Here is a 17,200-nt window from a genome sequence, read left to right as displayed (position 1 = left end):
TTCAGTAGCTAGAGTTACTCTCAAAATTGAAACCCCGGGGCTTTTAGTCATGAAATAATGCTAGACCTCCCCCCCCCCACACACCTCTCCTATACCGGGCAGAAAATAAACTAAACAAAGCTAAAACCTAATTATTAAATATAAATAACTAAAAGTATTTTTAAAAACCTAATTAAATATGCAACTAGAAAAAAAAGATGGATGTTGCAAGCTGGGTCCATCTCACACCCAGGAATGATTCAAAGGAACTGAGAGTAGGTTGGTTGTTCTTTCTCCTTTATACATTCAAGGGGGAGGGCTCAAGGGCATCAACGGAGCAAGTAGGACCAACAGATGCTGCTGGCTAACACGTTATGATTTCCAGGTCATGGGGCGCCTGCACACCAGAAGCATAACTGATTTAGAGAAGCACTCGAAGAATACTAGTTAGCTAATGTTTGTCTAATGCTTTGATGAGGTAAACCAATGAAGTGCCATGTATATTTTTGATAGGGTGCTTCTCCCCTTCTCCCCTCATTGCAACCTTGAGCAGAAATCAAGCACAATCACACACACTTTCTACACAATTTAGTGTAAGGGCTGTGTGGCATTAACCAGCCCAATTGGACAGCTGGGGTTTGGGAAAGGCCATGCCCTGGTCCTCCACAGTAGCAAGACTACTTCAGACAACCTTTGGGGAAAATGCAAGGGCTACATTTCCTTTGCATGCCAGGGAGCTCTAGGAGCTCAACAACATAGGAACAGGACATACTGGGTCAGACCAATGGTCCACCTAACCTAGTATTCTGTCTTCTGATGGTGGCTGGTGCCAGATACTTCAGAGGGAATGAACAGAACAGGGTAATTATCAAATGATCCATCCCCTGTTGTCCGCTCCCACTCTGGCAATCAGAGGTTTAGGGACACAGAGCATGGGGTTGCATCCCTGACCATCTTGGCTAATAGTCATTAATGGACTCTCCTCCATGAACTTACCGAATTCTTTTTTGAACCCAGTTACACTTTTGGCTTTCACAACAGCCCCTGGTAACGAGTTTCACAGATAGACTGTGTGTTGTGTGCAGAAGTACTTCCTTATGTTTGTTTTAAACATGCTACCTATCAATTTTGTTGGGTGACCCCTGATTCTTGTGTTATGTGGTAAATAATACTCCCCTATTCTCTTTCTCTACAGCATTCATGATTTTATAGACCTTTATCATATTCCCCCCCTTAGTCATCTCTTTTCTAAGATGAAAAGTCCCCATCTTTTTAATCTCTCCTCATATGGAAGCTGTTCCATACCCTTAATCATTTTTTTGCCCTTCTCTGAACCTTTTCCAATTCTAATATATCTTTTTTGAGATAGGGTGACCAGAACTGCATGTAGTATTCAAGGTATAGGCATACCATGAATTTATATAGTGACATTATGCTATTTTCTGTCTTTTTATCTATCCCTTTCCTAATGATTCCTAACATTCTGTTAGCTTTTTTCACTGCTGCTGCACATGGAGCAGAAATTATCAGATAGTTATCCACAATGACTCCAAGATCTCTTTCTTGAGTCGTAACAGCTAATTTAGACATCATCATTTTGTGCGTACAGTTGCATTTATCTACATTTAATTTTTGTAACTGTTCGCAATCTGCTTTGGACTTAACTATCTACAGTAATTTTGTAACTTTGCTCCTTTGTTTTACCCCTTTTTCCAGATTATTTATGCATATGTTGAACAGCACAGGTCAGAGTACAGATCCTTGGAGGAACCCCGCTATTTACCTCTCTCCACTGTGAAAAGTGATTGTTTTTTTCCTACCCTATGGCCTGGTCTACACTGGGGGTAGGGGTCAATCTAAGTTATGCAACTTCAGCTACGTGAATAACGTAGCTGAAGCCGATGTACTTAGATCGACTTACCGTGGTGTTTTCACTGCGGTGAGTCGACTGCTGCCGCTCCCCTGTTGACTCCGCCTGCGCCTCTCTCGGAAGTGGAGTACAAGATTCGACGGGAGAGCATTCAGGGGTCTATTTATTGCGTCTAGAATCAACCCCCGCTGGATCGATCGCTGCCCTTTGTTTCCTGTCTTTTAACCAGTTACTTATCCATGAGAGGACCTTCCCTCTTAATCTGATGATTGCTTCTTTTGCTTAAGAGCCTTTGGTGAGGGACTTACTTTGTCAAAGGCTTCCTGAAAGTCCAAGTACACTATATCCATTGGATCACCTTTGTCCATGTTTGTTGACACCCTCAAAGAATTCTAACAGATTGGTAAGGCATGATTTCCCTTTACAAAAGCTAGGGTGACTCTTCCACAACATATTCTATTCATCTATGTGTCTGATAATTCTGTTCTTTACTATAGTTTCAACCAATTTGCCTGGTACTGAAGTTAGGCATACCACCATGTAATAGCCACGATTGCCTCTGGAGTCTTTTTGAAAATCAGTGTTACATTAGCTATCCTCCTGTCATCTAGTACAGAGGCGGATTTCAGCAATAGATTACATACCATAGTGAGTAGTCCTGCAATTTCATATTTGAGCTCCTTCAGTACTTTTGGGTGAATACCATCTGGGCCTTGTGACTTATTACTGTTTAATTTATCAATTTATTCCAAAACCTTCTCTATTGACACCTCAGTCTGGGACAGTTCCTCAGATTTATCACCTAAAAAGAATGGCTCACTTGTGAGAATGTCCCTCACAGCTTCTGCAGTGAACTTATTCAGATAATTCATTTAGCTTCTCTGTGATGGCCTTGTATTCCTTGAGAGCTCCTTTAGCAATTTGAGTGGCCTGTGGCCACACTGACTGGTAGGTTTCCTGCTTCAAATGTACTTAAAAAAAAAAAAAATTTTTTTTTGCTGTTAGTTTTCGTGTCTTTTGCTGGTTGCTCTTCAAATTCTTTTTTGGTCTGCCTAATTGTACTTGCACTTGACTTGCCAGAATTTATGCTTCTTTCTACTTTCCTCAGTAGTATTTGACTTACAAACTTTTAAAAGATGATTTCTTGTCTCTAACTGCCTCTTTTCCTCTATTGTTTAGCCATGGTGGCATTTTTTTGGCCCTCTTGCTGTTTTTTATTATTTGGGGCATACATTTAATTTGAGCTTCTATTATGGTGTTTTTAAATAGTTTCCATGCAGATTGCAGGTATTTCATGCATTTACTCCTTTGACTATTCCTTTTAATTTCCATTTAACTAGCTTCTTCATTTTTATGTACTTCCCCGTTTTGAAATTAAATGCTACCGTGGTGGGCTTCTTTGGTATTTTCCCCCTTAGAAGGATGTTAAATTTAATTACATTATGGCTGCTATTATTGAACGGTTCAGCTATATTCACCTCTTGGACTAGATTCTGTGCTTAGGACTAAATCAAGAATTGCCTCTCCTGTTGTGGGTTAGAGGACTAGCTTCTCCAAGAAGCAGTTATTAATGGTGTGTAGAAAGTTTCTCTCTGCATCGGTCCAGAGGTGATATGTAACCAGTCAACATGGGAATAGTTGGAATCTCTCATTATGATTGGTTTTCTGTTTTTATAGCTGCTCTAATCTCCCTCAGGTGGGTGGTACTATATTTCTACTGCTATACTTATTATACATGCATGGAATTTCTATTCACAGAGATTCTGTAATACAATTTGATTCATTTAAGACTTTTACAGTATTTGAGTCTATGCTGTCTTTCAAATATAGTGCCACTACCCTAGCAGCATGACCTACTCTGTCATTTGTATGTATTTTGTACCCTGGTATTGCCATGTCCCATTTATTATCATCATTCCACCAAGTTTCTTGATAGCTATTAAATCAATATCATTTAATACCAGGCAATCAAGTTCACCCATCTTAGTATATAGACTTTTAGCATTTGTATACAAGCACTTATAAAATTTGTCAATATTTAGTTGTCTGCCTTCATGTGATGTAATTGAATGGGACTCTTTTGTCTGTTTCTCTTCAGTTACCTGTACTTTATCAACTTCTATCCTCTCCCCTTTATTAGGATATAGAGTATCCCCTTTAATAATTTTTTCTGTAAAGGATGTCTGTTTGAACCATGTGTTCCTCCACACCTGTCAGCTTTCCCCCAGCCATTAGTTTAAAAACTCCTCTACGACCTTTTAAATTTTACATACCAGCAATCTGGTTCCATTATTGTTTAGGTAGAGTCCATCTTTCCTGTGCAGGCTCCTCCTTTCCAAAAAGGTTCCTCAGTTTCTAATAAACCTAAATCCCTCCTCCTAACACCATCATCTCATCCACACATTGAGACCTTGGCAGTACTGCCTTTCTAACTGGCCCTGAGGCACTTTAGCTCCTGCAGCTCCATCTGCAGCAGTGAGACTCATGTATCATTATCCTCAATGCAAGGCAGAATCCAGCTACAAGCCACAATCCAGCTTCGTGAATTTCTCTCTTCACTTTTACATAGAATAGAACAGAGCTGGCATATATTGTTTGATATGCATATTATCTCAATGAAGAGAGAATAGGATGCACTCTATGTCCTACTGCCATGTGCAATAAACTGGGAGGTTTCTGAATAGTAGCTTACTTACCTGTAACTGGAGATTCTTCAAGATGTGTGGTCCCTATCTGTACTCCACGGAAGGGCTTACGCAGGCGCACCATGCACCTGGAGTTGGAGAATTTGAAAGTAGTGTCTGTTGGTGCATGCATATGCCCTGGCTCACCTCGTGCTTCCGTCTGAGGTGATAAAAGGCAGGGCAGACAGATCACATTTCCAGTTCCTTCTCCACCATGAATCAGATAGATCCATAGCAGATCCATAGCACACAAAGAAGGAGTGTGGGAAGTGGAAGTGAAGGCCAAGACTGGGTTCAAAAAGGAACTGGATAAATTCATGGATAGGTCCATCAATGGCTATTAGCCAGGATGGGCAGGGATGGTGTCCCTAGCCTCTGTTTGCCAGAAGCTGGGAATGAGCGACACGGGATGGATCACTTGATGATTACCTGTTCTGTTCATTCCCTCTGGGGCACCTGGCACTGGCCACTGTTGGAAGACAGGATGCTGGGCTAGATGGACTTTTGGTCTGACCCAGTATGGCCGTTCCTATGTTCTTATATGCGAAGCGAATAATTCTCTGGTCGGAATCCTCCATTGTGTAAAGATGTCGTGTACTACTGCATCATGAAGTTCCATTTGTGGTTGACCTCAAAATGTCAGCTGAGCGAATTTGCGAGCACATTCTGTGTCCCTGGATGATAGGCTGCGGACAAGAGGATCTGGTGATTGATGCACCAATTCCAGAGATTGACCGCTTCTGCACATAAAGCGGTCAATTCCATTCCTCCCTGTTCATTGATGTAGAAAGCAGCAGTAGTGTTGTCTAACATGATGGGAACAGATGAATGGGAGAAAGGATTGGTATGCCTTTCTTACAGCTCATAGTTCCAGGATATTGATGTGCATCCTGGATTCTCGGGGAGACCATGTTCCCTCTGTCATGTGATTGTCCATGTGTACTCCCTAGTCTACGAGAGATGTGTCGGTAATGATCATCTTGTCCGGTGAGGAGGGCAGGAAGGGAACTCCTACGCACGCATACATGGGTTGGGTCTGTGCACCATTGAAGGGAAGACAGAACCCTGGTGGGGACTATCCATAGTGTGATGTTTTGGTAAGTAAACTGACTGGGCCCAAGTTTGGAGGCAGCAAAGGCAGTCACGTATGTACATGAAGCTACGTGGCCTAGCTGGTTGGAACATAAGGATTGTTGATGATGAATCTGTCCAGCAGCAGGTAGGCCCATGCTGTGACTGAACTGATTGCGATCCCTATAGAGTCCAGGTATTGTGTGGAGTCTAGGATCAATTTCTCGACATTGATGCTGACTCCAAGGGACAAAAGAAGGCTGAGTAACATGGAGGTTGACGCTTGGGCTTTGTGCCTGGACCGTGGAGCTAGAATCCAGTTGTTGAGATATAGAAACACGAGGGCCCCTAACGGCTGATATAGACTGCTACGACAGAGAAAACTTTGGTGAAGACTATGGGAGTGGTGGCTGTTCTGAAAGGGGAACCCTATACTGGAAATGGTGGGTGCCAATTATGAATCTTAGGAAGTATCTGTGGGCCGAATGGATATCAATGTAAAAATAAGCATTCTGCATATCAAGAGCTGTAAACCACATGCCTTTTTCTAGAGATGGGATAATAGCTGCCAATGTGACCATATGAAACTTGAGTTTGTGGATGAAGCGACTGAGATGACAGAAATTGAGAATTGGTCTCCACCCACCTTTCTTCTTGGTATCAGGAAGTAAGTCAAATAGAATCATGTTCCTTGGTATTCTGGGGAACACATTCTACCGTGCCCTGTTATAGTAAGGAATTCACCTCTTGGGTGAAAATGCTATCATGAGAGTGGTCTCTGAGATGGGATAGGGAGGGTTTTTTTGGAGGAGGTAGTGTGATGAATTAAATTGTGTAGCCATGATGGATGATGTTCAGCACCCATTTGGCCATTGTTTTTGCACTCCAAGTTTGGGGGAAGAGTGCTAAATGACCCCCCAAAGAGGTAGTGGGGTTGTGAGGTGGTATGCAAGATGGTTGGTGTCTCTTGAGGTAGTCTCAAAAATATCTCTTGGTTGGTGGTTGTAGCTGTGAGGTGAAAGCCTGTGAAGGAGGTCCGGGGAGGCAGTATCTCTGGGTTTTCTTTCACTTCCTCGGTGGCTCATAAGGTCACTGAGGATAGAATTGGGGGGACCTGTAGCATTGGGTGGATGGTGGACAGTTGAATTTATGCTTCAGGGCATGAGTGTAGATATCCAGTGAGCGAAAGGTGGCTCTAGAGTCCTTCAGGGTATATAGTGCATCATTGGTCTTTTGATTAAAAAGATGGGATTCATTGAAGGAAAGATCTTCAGTAGTGTTTTGCGCTTCCCTAGGGAAACTGGAGGAGTGGAGCCAAGATTCCCTATGCATAACTATAGCTATAGCCTGAGGAGGTATCTGCTGCGTCCACTGCCAATTAGAGTTCTGTTCTGGCTACCAGCTTCCCTTCCTCAATGAGCACCTGAAAACGAGTCCAGTCCCGTTGTGAGAGGCTATCAGTAAATTCCTCATATTTTCTGTAATTCAGGAAGTCGTGTTTGGCTAGTAATCCCTTATAGTATGAAATCCTGAATTGGAGACTAGATGAGGAAAAGACCTTATGCCCCAAAAGGTCCAAATGCTCCCCCTTCTTGTCAGGTGGTGTAGAATGAGGGTGCTGTTGTCTGGCTCTTTTAGTCACTGCTTGGACAACCAGAGAGATTGGGTGTGTGTCAAGAAGAGAATAGATGGTAAATGGGACATATATTGTAATGATATACTGATACTTACTGCATGTCGTGTTAGTATTTAATACATACAGATACTTTTAGCTGGATGCATATCATGGATCTTTTATTCTAATCTTCAATTTAACTGTTTTTTTAGCCTTATTTTCTCTAAACACTTTTTGTCTACTATGTGATTTTGGGTTTCAATCTTGGATGTTGATATAGTGTCTCTCTTTTGCATGTCAATTGCTTTATTGGCCTGAAGAAAAATAAGGGTGAATTCACAAATCTTATTTTACAGATTGGGATTAGAACTGGGTAAAAATTTTCAAATAGAACTTTTTTGGAGAAAAATGGAGATCTGACAAAACTGAAACGTGTTGCGAATTCATGTCAGTTTCACCAAATTATTATGGTAAAAATAATATCCCTTTAAAAAAAAAAAAGCAAAACATTTCAACATTTTCAAAATGAAAAATTTGATTTTTTTGGTTTGGAATGACTTCATTTCAAAACCTCCTTTGATTTTATTAAAAAACAACTGGAAACGTTTAAAGTAGTCAATATTGAAATGAGACTTTTTGATTTAGTTGAAACTAAATGTTTCATTTGGTCCTTTTTTTTTTTTTTAATTTGCCAAAATTTTTGAAAACTTTCTGTTTTGGTTCAACCCCAAACAATTTTTTTCAAATTTTCATAATTGCCAGCAAACAAAAAAAAATCAGTTATTTGCACAGCTTTAATTGGAACAGCATTTTGAAATGGTTATGCAGCATTTGACTATATCAGTGAAAAAAATAAAATGTTTCAGAAAACCAAGTCCTGCTTATTTGATTAATCACTAAGTGAAACAGTGAAAATGCTTTCAAAAATTCAGTCCTCTTTGTTGAAGGCTTACAAGATATAGGTTAGGACAGTAATTCAATTGGTATTCTAAATTCAAAATATTTTTTTAATGTTGTGGTAGTTGGCACAGAGTAAGATATGTTCACACTTTCTAACACCGATTAACAGTTTTAGTGAATAGATAGATTTTTAAAAGGTTACGTATACTGCAAATATTCAAGAACATTTGCCTTTTCATTCCTGAAACAGGTAGTAGAAAACTGTTTTAACTCTGCTGTATAGAGAATTGAAACATCCTTTCAGCTAGTTACTTCACTGAGATCAAGATCCTGCAGTTCTTTTAAAGTCAATGACAGTCTTGCCTAAACAAAGACTGCAGGATCAGAACCCAAATATGACACCAGAAATCTATATAATCAGATGGAGAATGCAGGTGACTATACTGTCATACATGTATGTATGCTCCAATTTCTTCATTCTAACTTCTGAGGTTATTTATACTATAGTATAATATAGTACAGTACAGTACATAAATTCAGAAGTAATATTGGGAAGAAGATGTGCTTCCTCAACAGAAGTTCAAGAAAACATGGATAATTCCACCACTAATATGTAGGCTTTAGAATGAAAGCACTGTTATATGTTTGCCACATTCTTCTTATTATTTAATGTTTATTTGCAGTAGCATCCACAATGTGCTAGGTACATTCCAAATACTTAATTATCTGTTCAGAAGAGCTCATAATCTTCCCTTTATATGATATTCATAGTGTATACAAACTAAAACGAAGTCTCACTCCTTAAAATATATCATTTGAATAAATAATTACCTATGAGTACAGTTGGTTTTATAGCTCTAACGATATCTTCCAGATTTTTCATTTCATCATGTTTATGGGCAAATCTTTCTTTCTCAGTTGTTAATGAGGAACGCTCCTAAGTGAACAAAAGCAAAAAATGCATTTATTAAAAATGTGCCAGGACCATGATATTCCCTGTGCAAACTGATACACACCTCAAAAAGAGATATTCTGGTAATTAATTATCGCTGTTATGTTTAGTGTATGGCACTTGTATTAGCAAATAACAAAATGTTAGAAAATTTCTTAAAAATTGTACATTGCATCATGCTCTTATAAGGACAACAAATCCATTTGTCCAAATGTAAATACCTGGAATGTGAACATTTTAAAAACTGACAATTTCACTGCACCATAACATTAACTACTCACAAATTGTCAAAAATCATGCACTACATTTGCTTTATAATTTTACTAAAAGCTGAACAATTGTACACAGTTTAAAAGAAACAAATAATTCATGTAATATTGTAACCTTGTACAATTTTAAGTAGCTGAATTTTGATACTTTGAAAATTGGTTTAATAATAAAAAATCTGACCTAATGATAACAGAGTTTAGTTATCTTTAGTGACATTCTATTGGCTCAGAATGTATTTGTTTATAAAAACCATGGTATAGGACTAATTAATGATACTGTGGACTATGCATTTTCCATAAGTATTATTCAAACAAAAACATTCTCTCTTAGAAGCTTCAAGTATTTTCTTGTGTAAAAGATCAGGAGTCATCTAAAATATGGAGTATGCAAAATTTTAGTTTTTTTAATAACTTGGGTTAAACATCTCTAACCAGGCACCAATGAAAACATTTTTCCAGTAACAAAAATGACTTATGTTAGTTGTAAGTCAATTAAGCTTTCATCTGAGGCCTTGTGTACATTAGGGATTTCAGCTATCTCTGTCCAGCTACCAGTCGAACTGCACCAAGTGAAAGCCCTAACGTAGACAGGCAAAAGCGCGACAGGCTGTGATTTGACTGGTACAGCTTACTTGGCTTATAGCTATAGTTTGAAATCAATGGGAGCTGCTGGGGTCTCAGGACTTCTCAGACCACTTGTTGAGGTGTCTAAATCTGGAGAAAACACTATCCTTAAGCACTTATTTCTAAAAATTTCACCTGAGCAGTTTAAAATGGAAATGCTTGAGAGAACCTTGAAGACATGCTCAATTGGATACTATATTACTGATGCTGATGTCTTTTCCAACCAGGCATTGCCGGTCTCAATAGAGGAAAATTTCCTTCATCTTTCCAAGTCAGTAACAATTATTGAGATAAAATCATCCTTGGTGTAACTCCATTGAAGCTTAAGGAGTTTCACCAAGGACAAATTTGGCTCATGTATTTTAAAACTGGATCTAACAGTGGATTCGTTCTACTTTTCAAAAACTATATTTTTGGGTTTTTTATTTTTAAGAAAAAATTGCTTTAATGTTTTACACAAAAAGGCTGTGGTTTGGTGCAAATTACATCACTGCACGTACTCTGCTCCTCCTCCTCTTTGGACAGTAACCACAAGACTTGGCAAACATAATAGAAGGCCATTTTTCATCTGCAGCAGGAGGAAATGGTTCCAGGGGAGACCACAAGAAGTTGTGCAGGTCTGTCATGTGGTTAGAACTGACTGAGCTGCTTTGGTTTACAGGATACCAGTTTCTCTTCTCTCACCCTTGATTATAGGGAATTTTCACAGATTTATCCACTTCTACAGATTTCTTAAATGACTGAAATACAGTGTTTTAAGTGGAGAGGGTTATGTCCTTATGTGCTTATATGGGATTTAAGTATGTTCTTAGAATTACTATCACAGAAATACTGAGATACATGCACCTGATTTCCTTTTTGGGTAAAATATAAAATCCACCGCCTCTCACAGGTGCAGTAAAATTCGCCACTTTTGGCATGTCCATGATGAAGCTAGTGCACAGTCAATGAGACTTTGAAGATTGCTGTTTTTAAATTCTCCAGCAGATGTCACTGCAGTCTACAAATGTGTTTTTGAGGACTAATTGGTAATTACCATGTGCTAATCTCTGGAACCTGATTGGCTGAGCTTGAGTGTCACATGTTGGTACACGTGACATTAATTAACATACGCAAATCCCTAAAAGATGATTGGCTGAATTACGATAATAAATTAATAGCTAATGAACTGGAATTGCGTATAAAGGCCACAACCAGCAGGCTAAAACTTTGTAAGGATAGGGACCAGCAAGAGAGTGGAATGCTGCTGGACACCTACCAGATGACACCTGCGCAAGAGAAGCCACCTGAGAAGCTACATTGAAATCCAGCAAAGGAAGAGCTGCTTGAAAACCAGTGGCTGTTACAGCAACAGCAGCAGCCCACCTAGGGTTCCAGGGTTGCCTTGGCAATGACTGTTTCTGGCACCTGGCCAGCAGCAACAACCAACGGGCTTCTGTCTCTCTTACCTGAGGAGATACTATATCTCAGGAGGAGGCAGCAGTGGACAACCCAGCAGCCAGTAGCCCATAACCCATCATCAGACAACGCTCCCAAACGTCGCTCACTAAAATTGACAGAGCAGAAGGACTTTTCCGGTGACGAGTCAGAGGGATTTATAAAAGCCTCTGTAAGTCTTAAATTTTTCTATTTAACATCCTGGGGCATATGGGTTTCAAATGTAAATAAGGCTGGATGCCTATGGTTTGAGTGAGATTCCCCCTACACGTTCAGTAACCGTAAGGCCAGCACTTACTGGATGTTAGAGTTAATCGATGTATTGTTACATGTTTATATTATATGCTTGATTGTTATATTGTTACAGAGTATAAAATAAGTGATTATATTGTTAGATTATTGTATGTTATAGAGTTAAGTGGAATTGTTATTTCTATGTTGTGTTTTTATTTATCGCACTGCTTCCTTTACATTGTATCTGTAACCTTTACTGTTTATTTTATTTTTATGTCTCTCTCTCCTTTTTTATTATCAGAGGGGTAGCCGTGTTAGTCTGAATCTGTAAAAAGGAACAGAGGGTCCTGTGGCACCTTTAAAACTAACAGAAGTATTGTAGCATAAGCTTTCGTGGGTGAATGCCCACTTCATCAGATGCAAGATGAATTGCGTCTGATGAAGTGGGCATTCACCCACGAAAGCTTATGCTCCAATAGTTCTGTTAGTCTTAAAGGTGCCACAGGACCCTCTGTTCCTTTTTTATTGTAATCCTTCACTTCTAAATAAATTATATTTTTGTTCTTGAAGAATTTACTGCTTGCTGCCTATTCTTGATTGGAGGGCTGTATCCATATCCTTCAGGGGGAAGTTAGCTGGCCATGGTTAGCGGCTTTTCTCTGGAAAATCTGTAGGGCAGGCCACAACCTTTAATACCAGAATAGGCAAATTAAAAAGATAGTTAGGTTCAAATCTTCCGGTAACACCCTGTCACTCTTCTCTTCTGCAAATTAAGTAAGCCCAGTTCCCTGAGCCTCTCCTTATAAGTCATTTGCCCCAGTCCCCAATAATTTTCATTCCTCTCCGCTGGACTCTCTCCAATTTGTCCACATCCTTTCTGTAGTGGGGAGGCCAAAACTGTACGCAATACTCCAGATGTGGCCTCGCCAGTGCCGAATAGAGGGACCTCCCCTGCTCGCCACGAGTTTTCAAAGATAATGGGCAATGGCTCTGCAATCACATCAGCCAATTCCCACAGCACCCTCGGATGCATTGCATCCAGCCCCATGCCCAGATTTTCTAAATAGTCCTTAACCTGTTTTTTCACCACTGAGGGCTGCTCACCTCCTCCCCATACTGTGCTGCCCAGTGCAGCAGTCTGGGAGCTGACCTTGTCTGTGAAGACCAAGGCAAAAAAAAAGCATTGAGTACTTTAGCTTTTTCCATATAATCTGTCACTAGGTTGCCTCCCCCATTCAGTAAGGGTCCCACACTTTCCCTGACCTTCTTGTTGCTGACATACTTGTAGAAACCCTTTTTGTTACCCTTCACATCCCTTGCTAGCTGCAACTCCAATTGTGCTTTGGCCTTCTTGATTACACCCCTGCATGCTCAAGCAATATTTTTATACTCTTCCCTAGTCATCTGTCCAAGTTTCCACTTCTTGTAAACTTTCTTTTTGTGTTTAAGCTCACTGAATCTTTGTCTGTTAAGCCAAGCTGTCGCCTGCTATATTTGCTATTCTTTCTGCACATCGGGATGGTTTGTTCCTGCACCCTCAATAACGCTTCTTTAAAATACAGCCAGCTCTCCTAGACTCCTTTCCCCCTCATATTAGCCTCCTAAGGGATCCTGCCCATCAGTTCCCTGAGGGAGTCAAAGTCTGCTTTTCTGAAGTCTAGGGTCTGTACTCTGCTGCTCTCCTTTCTTCCTCTTGTCAAAGGCTTTCTGAAAGTCCAAGTACACTATGTCCATGGATCATTCTTGTCCACATGTTTGTTGACCCCCTCAAAGTATTCTAATAGATTGGTGAGGCATGATTTCCCTTTACAAAAGCTGTGTTGACTTTTCCCCAACAAACTGTGTTCATCTATATGTCCGATAATTCTGCTCTTTACTATAGTTTCAACCAATTTGCCTGGTACTGAAGATAGGCTTACCAACCTGTAATTGCCAGGATCACCTCTGGAATCTTTTTTAAAAATTGGTGTCACATTAGCTATCCTCCAGTCATCTGGTACAGAAGCTGATTTAAGTGATCTGTTACATACCACACATAGGCTAGGTCTACACTACAGTGTGTGTGTGGGGGGATCGACCTAAAATACGCAACTTCAGCTACGTGAATAGCGTAGCTGAAGTTGCGTATTTTAGGTTGACTTACCTGGCTGTGAGGACGGTGGCGAGTCGACCGCTGCTGCGCCGCCGTCGACTCCGCTTCCGCCTCTTGCCGCGGTGGATTTCCGGAGTCGACGGCAGAGCCATCGGGGATCGATTTTATCGCGTCTTCACTAGATGCGATAAGTCGATCCCCAATAGATCGATTGCTACCCGCCAATCCGGCGGGTAGTGAAGACATGCCCTTAGTGGTTCTGAAATTTTACTTTTGAGTTCCTTCAGAACTCCTGGGTGAATACCATCTGGTCCTGGTGACTTATCACTATTTAATTTATCAGTTTGTTCCAAACCCTCCTCTATTGACCCCTCAACTGGATAGTTCCTCAGTAATGAAGATGCTGTTTCCCTGGAGAACACTGAACAATGACCTTTATAGACTTTAGTCTAGTTGCTAATCTTCTGCCTTTATCCTTCACTATTATTAAACATTCATTATATTAAGATATACATGGAATATTCCAAGTTTTGAACCCGTGACTCAGTGCTGCATCCCATTAACAATAGAGAGGACTTTCACACTTGAAACTTAGAGAGGACACTTTTCAGGCACTCATATCGGGATGTGCTACTATGTTGTTATGTAACATTTATATAGGGGTAGAACCTACCGGCCTCAACCGGATTAGGGTCCATTGTGCTGGGCACTGTACAAATGTATAGTAAATGACAGTCTTGTCTGAAAGATTTATAATCTAAAAAAGACATGTCTGGACACCAAAGCCAATGGACCAAAGAGTGGGCTCCCAACTTGGCACCTCTACTGCTGTTAAGATGGGGAGGGAGGAGGAAGTAAAATAATCAGCTGGCCAAAGACAGGACCATCCAATAGGAGGAAAAAAGCAGCCTCTAGCTGGAGAGTTCAGGTGGAGTACAGCCACTGCCAGCTTTCCTAAACAAACTTTGCTCTTCAAGGCCAGATATCAGTTTCTTTGAGCTTGACAGAACTGCTCTGTCAGAAAAAGGTGATGTTTCAGAGCCACTAATACTTCACAAAAGGAATAAATCTGGGCAGACAACATTTGATCTCTCACACCATTTTCCTTAGCAATTAAAGAATAATGAAAATAATTAAAGAATGGCTTAATTACAAAAATATTAAGTTATGTGAAGGTTGAGACAATAAAAACAAAGAAATTCTTAGTTAAGGCTATCACAGTATCCAGGGCCGGCCCACAACATTTTGGCACCTAAGGCGGAGAACTCAAATTATGCCCCCATGACCGCTTGCTTGGGCCAGAACTTTGAAAGGTCTCAATTCTGCCTTCTTTCTGTTCTACTCCTCTCATGGTACTGTTCTTCTACTTACCCCCAAAAAGGAGAACTAAACTTAAAATGCCTTATTCAAAAATTTTAATTAACACTTAACTTTCAAACACCTGAACAGCAAATGTAACTTTTCTTGTCTGCATAGTAAACACTGGCATTTTTATCAGTTTGAATAATCAAAGTGGTGCTTTCCATGCCTTCTTGGTTGCAAAGATTTGAACTGCTTCCTGAAGGTCCACAGTCTGGGCCAGCTCATGCTCTATTGAGATGGTTGCAAGACCAACTAGCCTCTCCTGTCTCATTGTGGAGTGTAGATGTATTTTTATTAACTTCAGCTTGGAGAAGCTGCATTCTCCACTGGCAACTGTTACAGGAAGCATTAGAAGTATGCGCAGAGCAACAAAAGCATTTGGAAAGAGGGTGGTCATCTTATTTGTGCACATATATTCCAGACCAGCCTTTGGAGTTGATCCTGCTGAAATATATCTTGAAAGGGCTTTCAGTTCATCCCCTAAATCACTCGCATCAATATCGCGCATGTCATCATGTATCAACACTGTCTCTAGTGCCCTGCATTGCTGGTATAGGTCGTCTTCAAATATAGTGAGTGGTTTTGGAATATCATACAACATCCCAAATATACTGCTATGTTCCTTGAGCTGCATGAAACGTTCTTCAACTGACTATATTGCACAGACTAGCATCTGGTTAAATAATTCAACTTTGAATTGTTGTTTGGTGTCTCTTATGGGATCATCCCAGGCCTCGTAATCAAAATGTCTTCGTCGGTGACTCTTGTAGTCTTGAATGGTGGGAAAATAGCTTCAGTGTGAAGTTCCTCTCCCAACTTCTGTGCACTGTTCAGAACGTTGTGAAATCCCTCATCTGACCGTTAAGACTGTAGGTATGACTTTGCTTTGTCCAATTGTTCCATCACTCCAGATGTATCAAGGTCAACAATTTGGGATTCTCTTGCTTACAACATTTATTTCAAACAGTATGTCATGCCACAACACTAAGCCACACAGAAATTTGAAGTTATGTATGTTTCTGGTGATTCCATTTCCCTCTGCCACTGTTCTCCCACGAACAGTTTCTGTCATAGCATTATCCTCCATAATGGCAACTATGGCATCATTTATCTTCCCAATTTGGTGTTTGATAGGCTTTATCACCTCCACTCAACTTTCCCATCGTTTGGCACTCAGTGGTTTCAGTGTCAGAGAGGATGTTCCCAGATGTTGCTTCAAAATTTGCCATTGATGAGTTGATGCAGAGAAAAATACATAGATGCTTTGAATTACATTAAAAAATTCAGCAGCCTCACTAGAAGCTGATGCTGCATCACTGACCACCAATTTCAATGAATGAGAACTGCATGGAACAAAAAAAGCTCAAGGGTTTAACTCTTGGATCCGTGTCTGCACTCCTCTGTTCTTTCCTCTCACGTTGGCATCATTATCATAGCCCTGACCTCTCATGTCAGCTATCGCAATTCCCAGCTTTTTAAGAAGCACATTTGTCATACCAGCTCCTGTAGTATCATCAATGTCAATAAATTCTAGAAAATACTCTCTGACAGTCACCACTGCAGGAACATTTTCACTAAGTTCTGTTGTTACAAAACACACCATTAAATTCATTTGTTTCATATGGCTGATTTCAGGTGTGCAGTCCAGAATAACAGAGTAATATCTTGCTGACTTCAGATCTGCCACAATCTTCTGTTTGACTTTTGTTGCCAGTAACTGTATGATCTCATTTTGAATTGTTTTTCCAAGATAGTGGTATGTGTACATTTCTTGGGTGGTGACTGTTCTTAGATGCTGCTGGAGTACAGCATCAAACTCAGCACAATTTTAAGGAAGTTTCCATTGTTTGGCACATACAGCTGATCTGAAGTGCCACGCAGTGCTAGGTTTTGGGTAGCAAGCATTCTCACAATGGCAATGAGCCTTTTCAGAACATTTTGCCAGTAAAGAGACTCTGATGTAATCTTCTCTTGATGCTGATCATCTGTGATGGCCTTTAACCTTAGTCTCATCTCAAGCGCTTTCCACCTATGGAATGCTCTCTGGTGATTTGCTGACTTCTCATGGCATGCCAGATTTCTAGCCAGATTTTTCCAGTCCTTTGTTCCTG

The 17,200-nt window shown here is 40.3% G+C and overlaps 1 protein-coding gene across 1 annotated transcript in view; it reads right to left on the bottom strand.

The window, feature by feature from the left end:
- Window positions 1–17,200, bottom strand: part of ME1 (malic enzyme 1) — a 335,701-nt gene that overhangs the window by 21,297 nt on the left and 297,204 nt on the right. The window contains exon 10 of the mRNA XM_054021851.1: window positions 8,951–9,056. Coding sequence (XP_053877826.1) covers window positions 8,951–9,056 — 106 coding nt within the window. The remainder of the gene's footprint in view (window positions 1–8,950; window positions 9,057–17,200) is intronic.

This window comes from Malaclemys terrapin, chromosome 3 (assembly GCF_027887155.1).
Source record: "Malaclemys terrapin pileata isolate rMalTer1 chromosome 3, rMalTer1.hap1, whole genome shotgun sequence".
NCBI classification, from domain to species: domain Eukaryota; kingdom Metazoa; phylum Chordata; order Testudines; family Emydidae; genus Malaclemys; species Malaclemys terrapin.
This window is presented reverse-complemented; position numbering and strand designations above follow the sequence as displayed.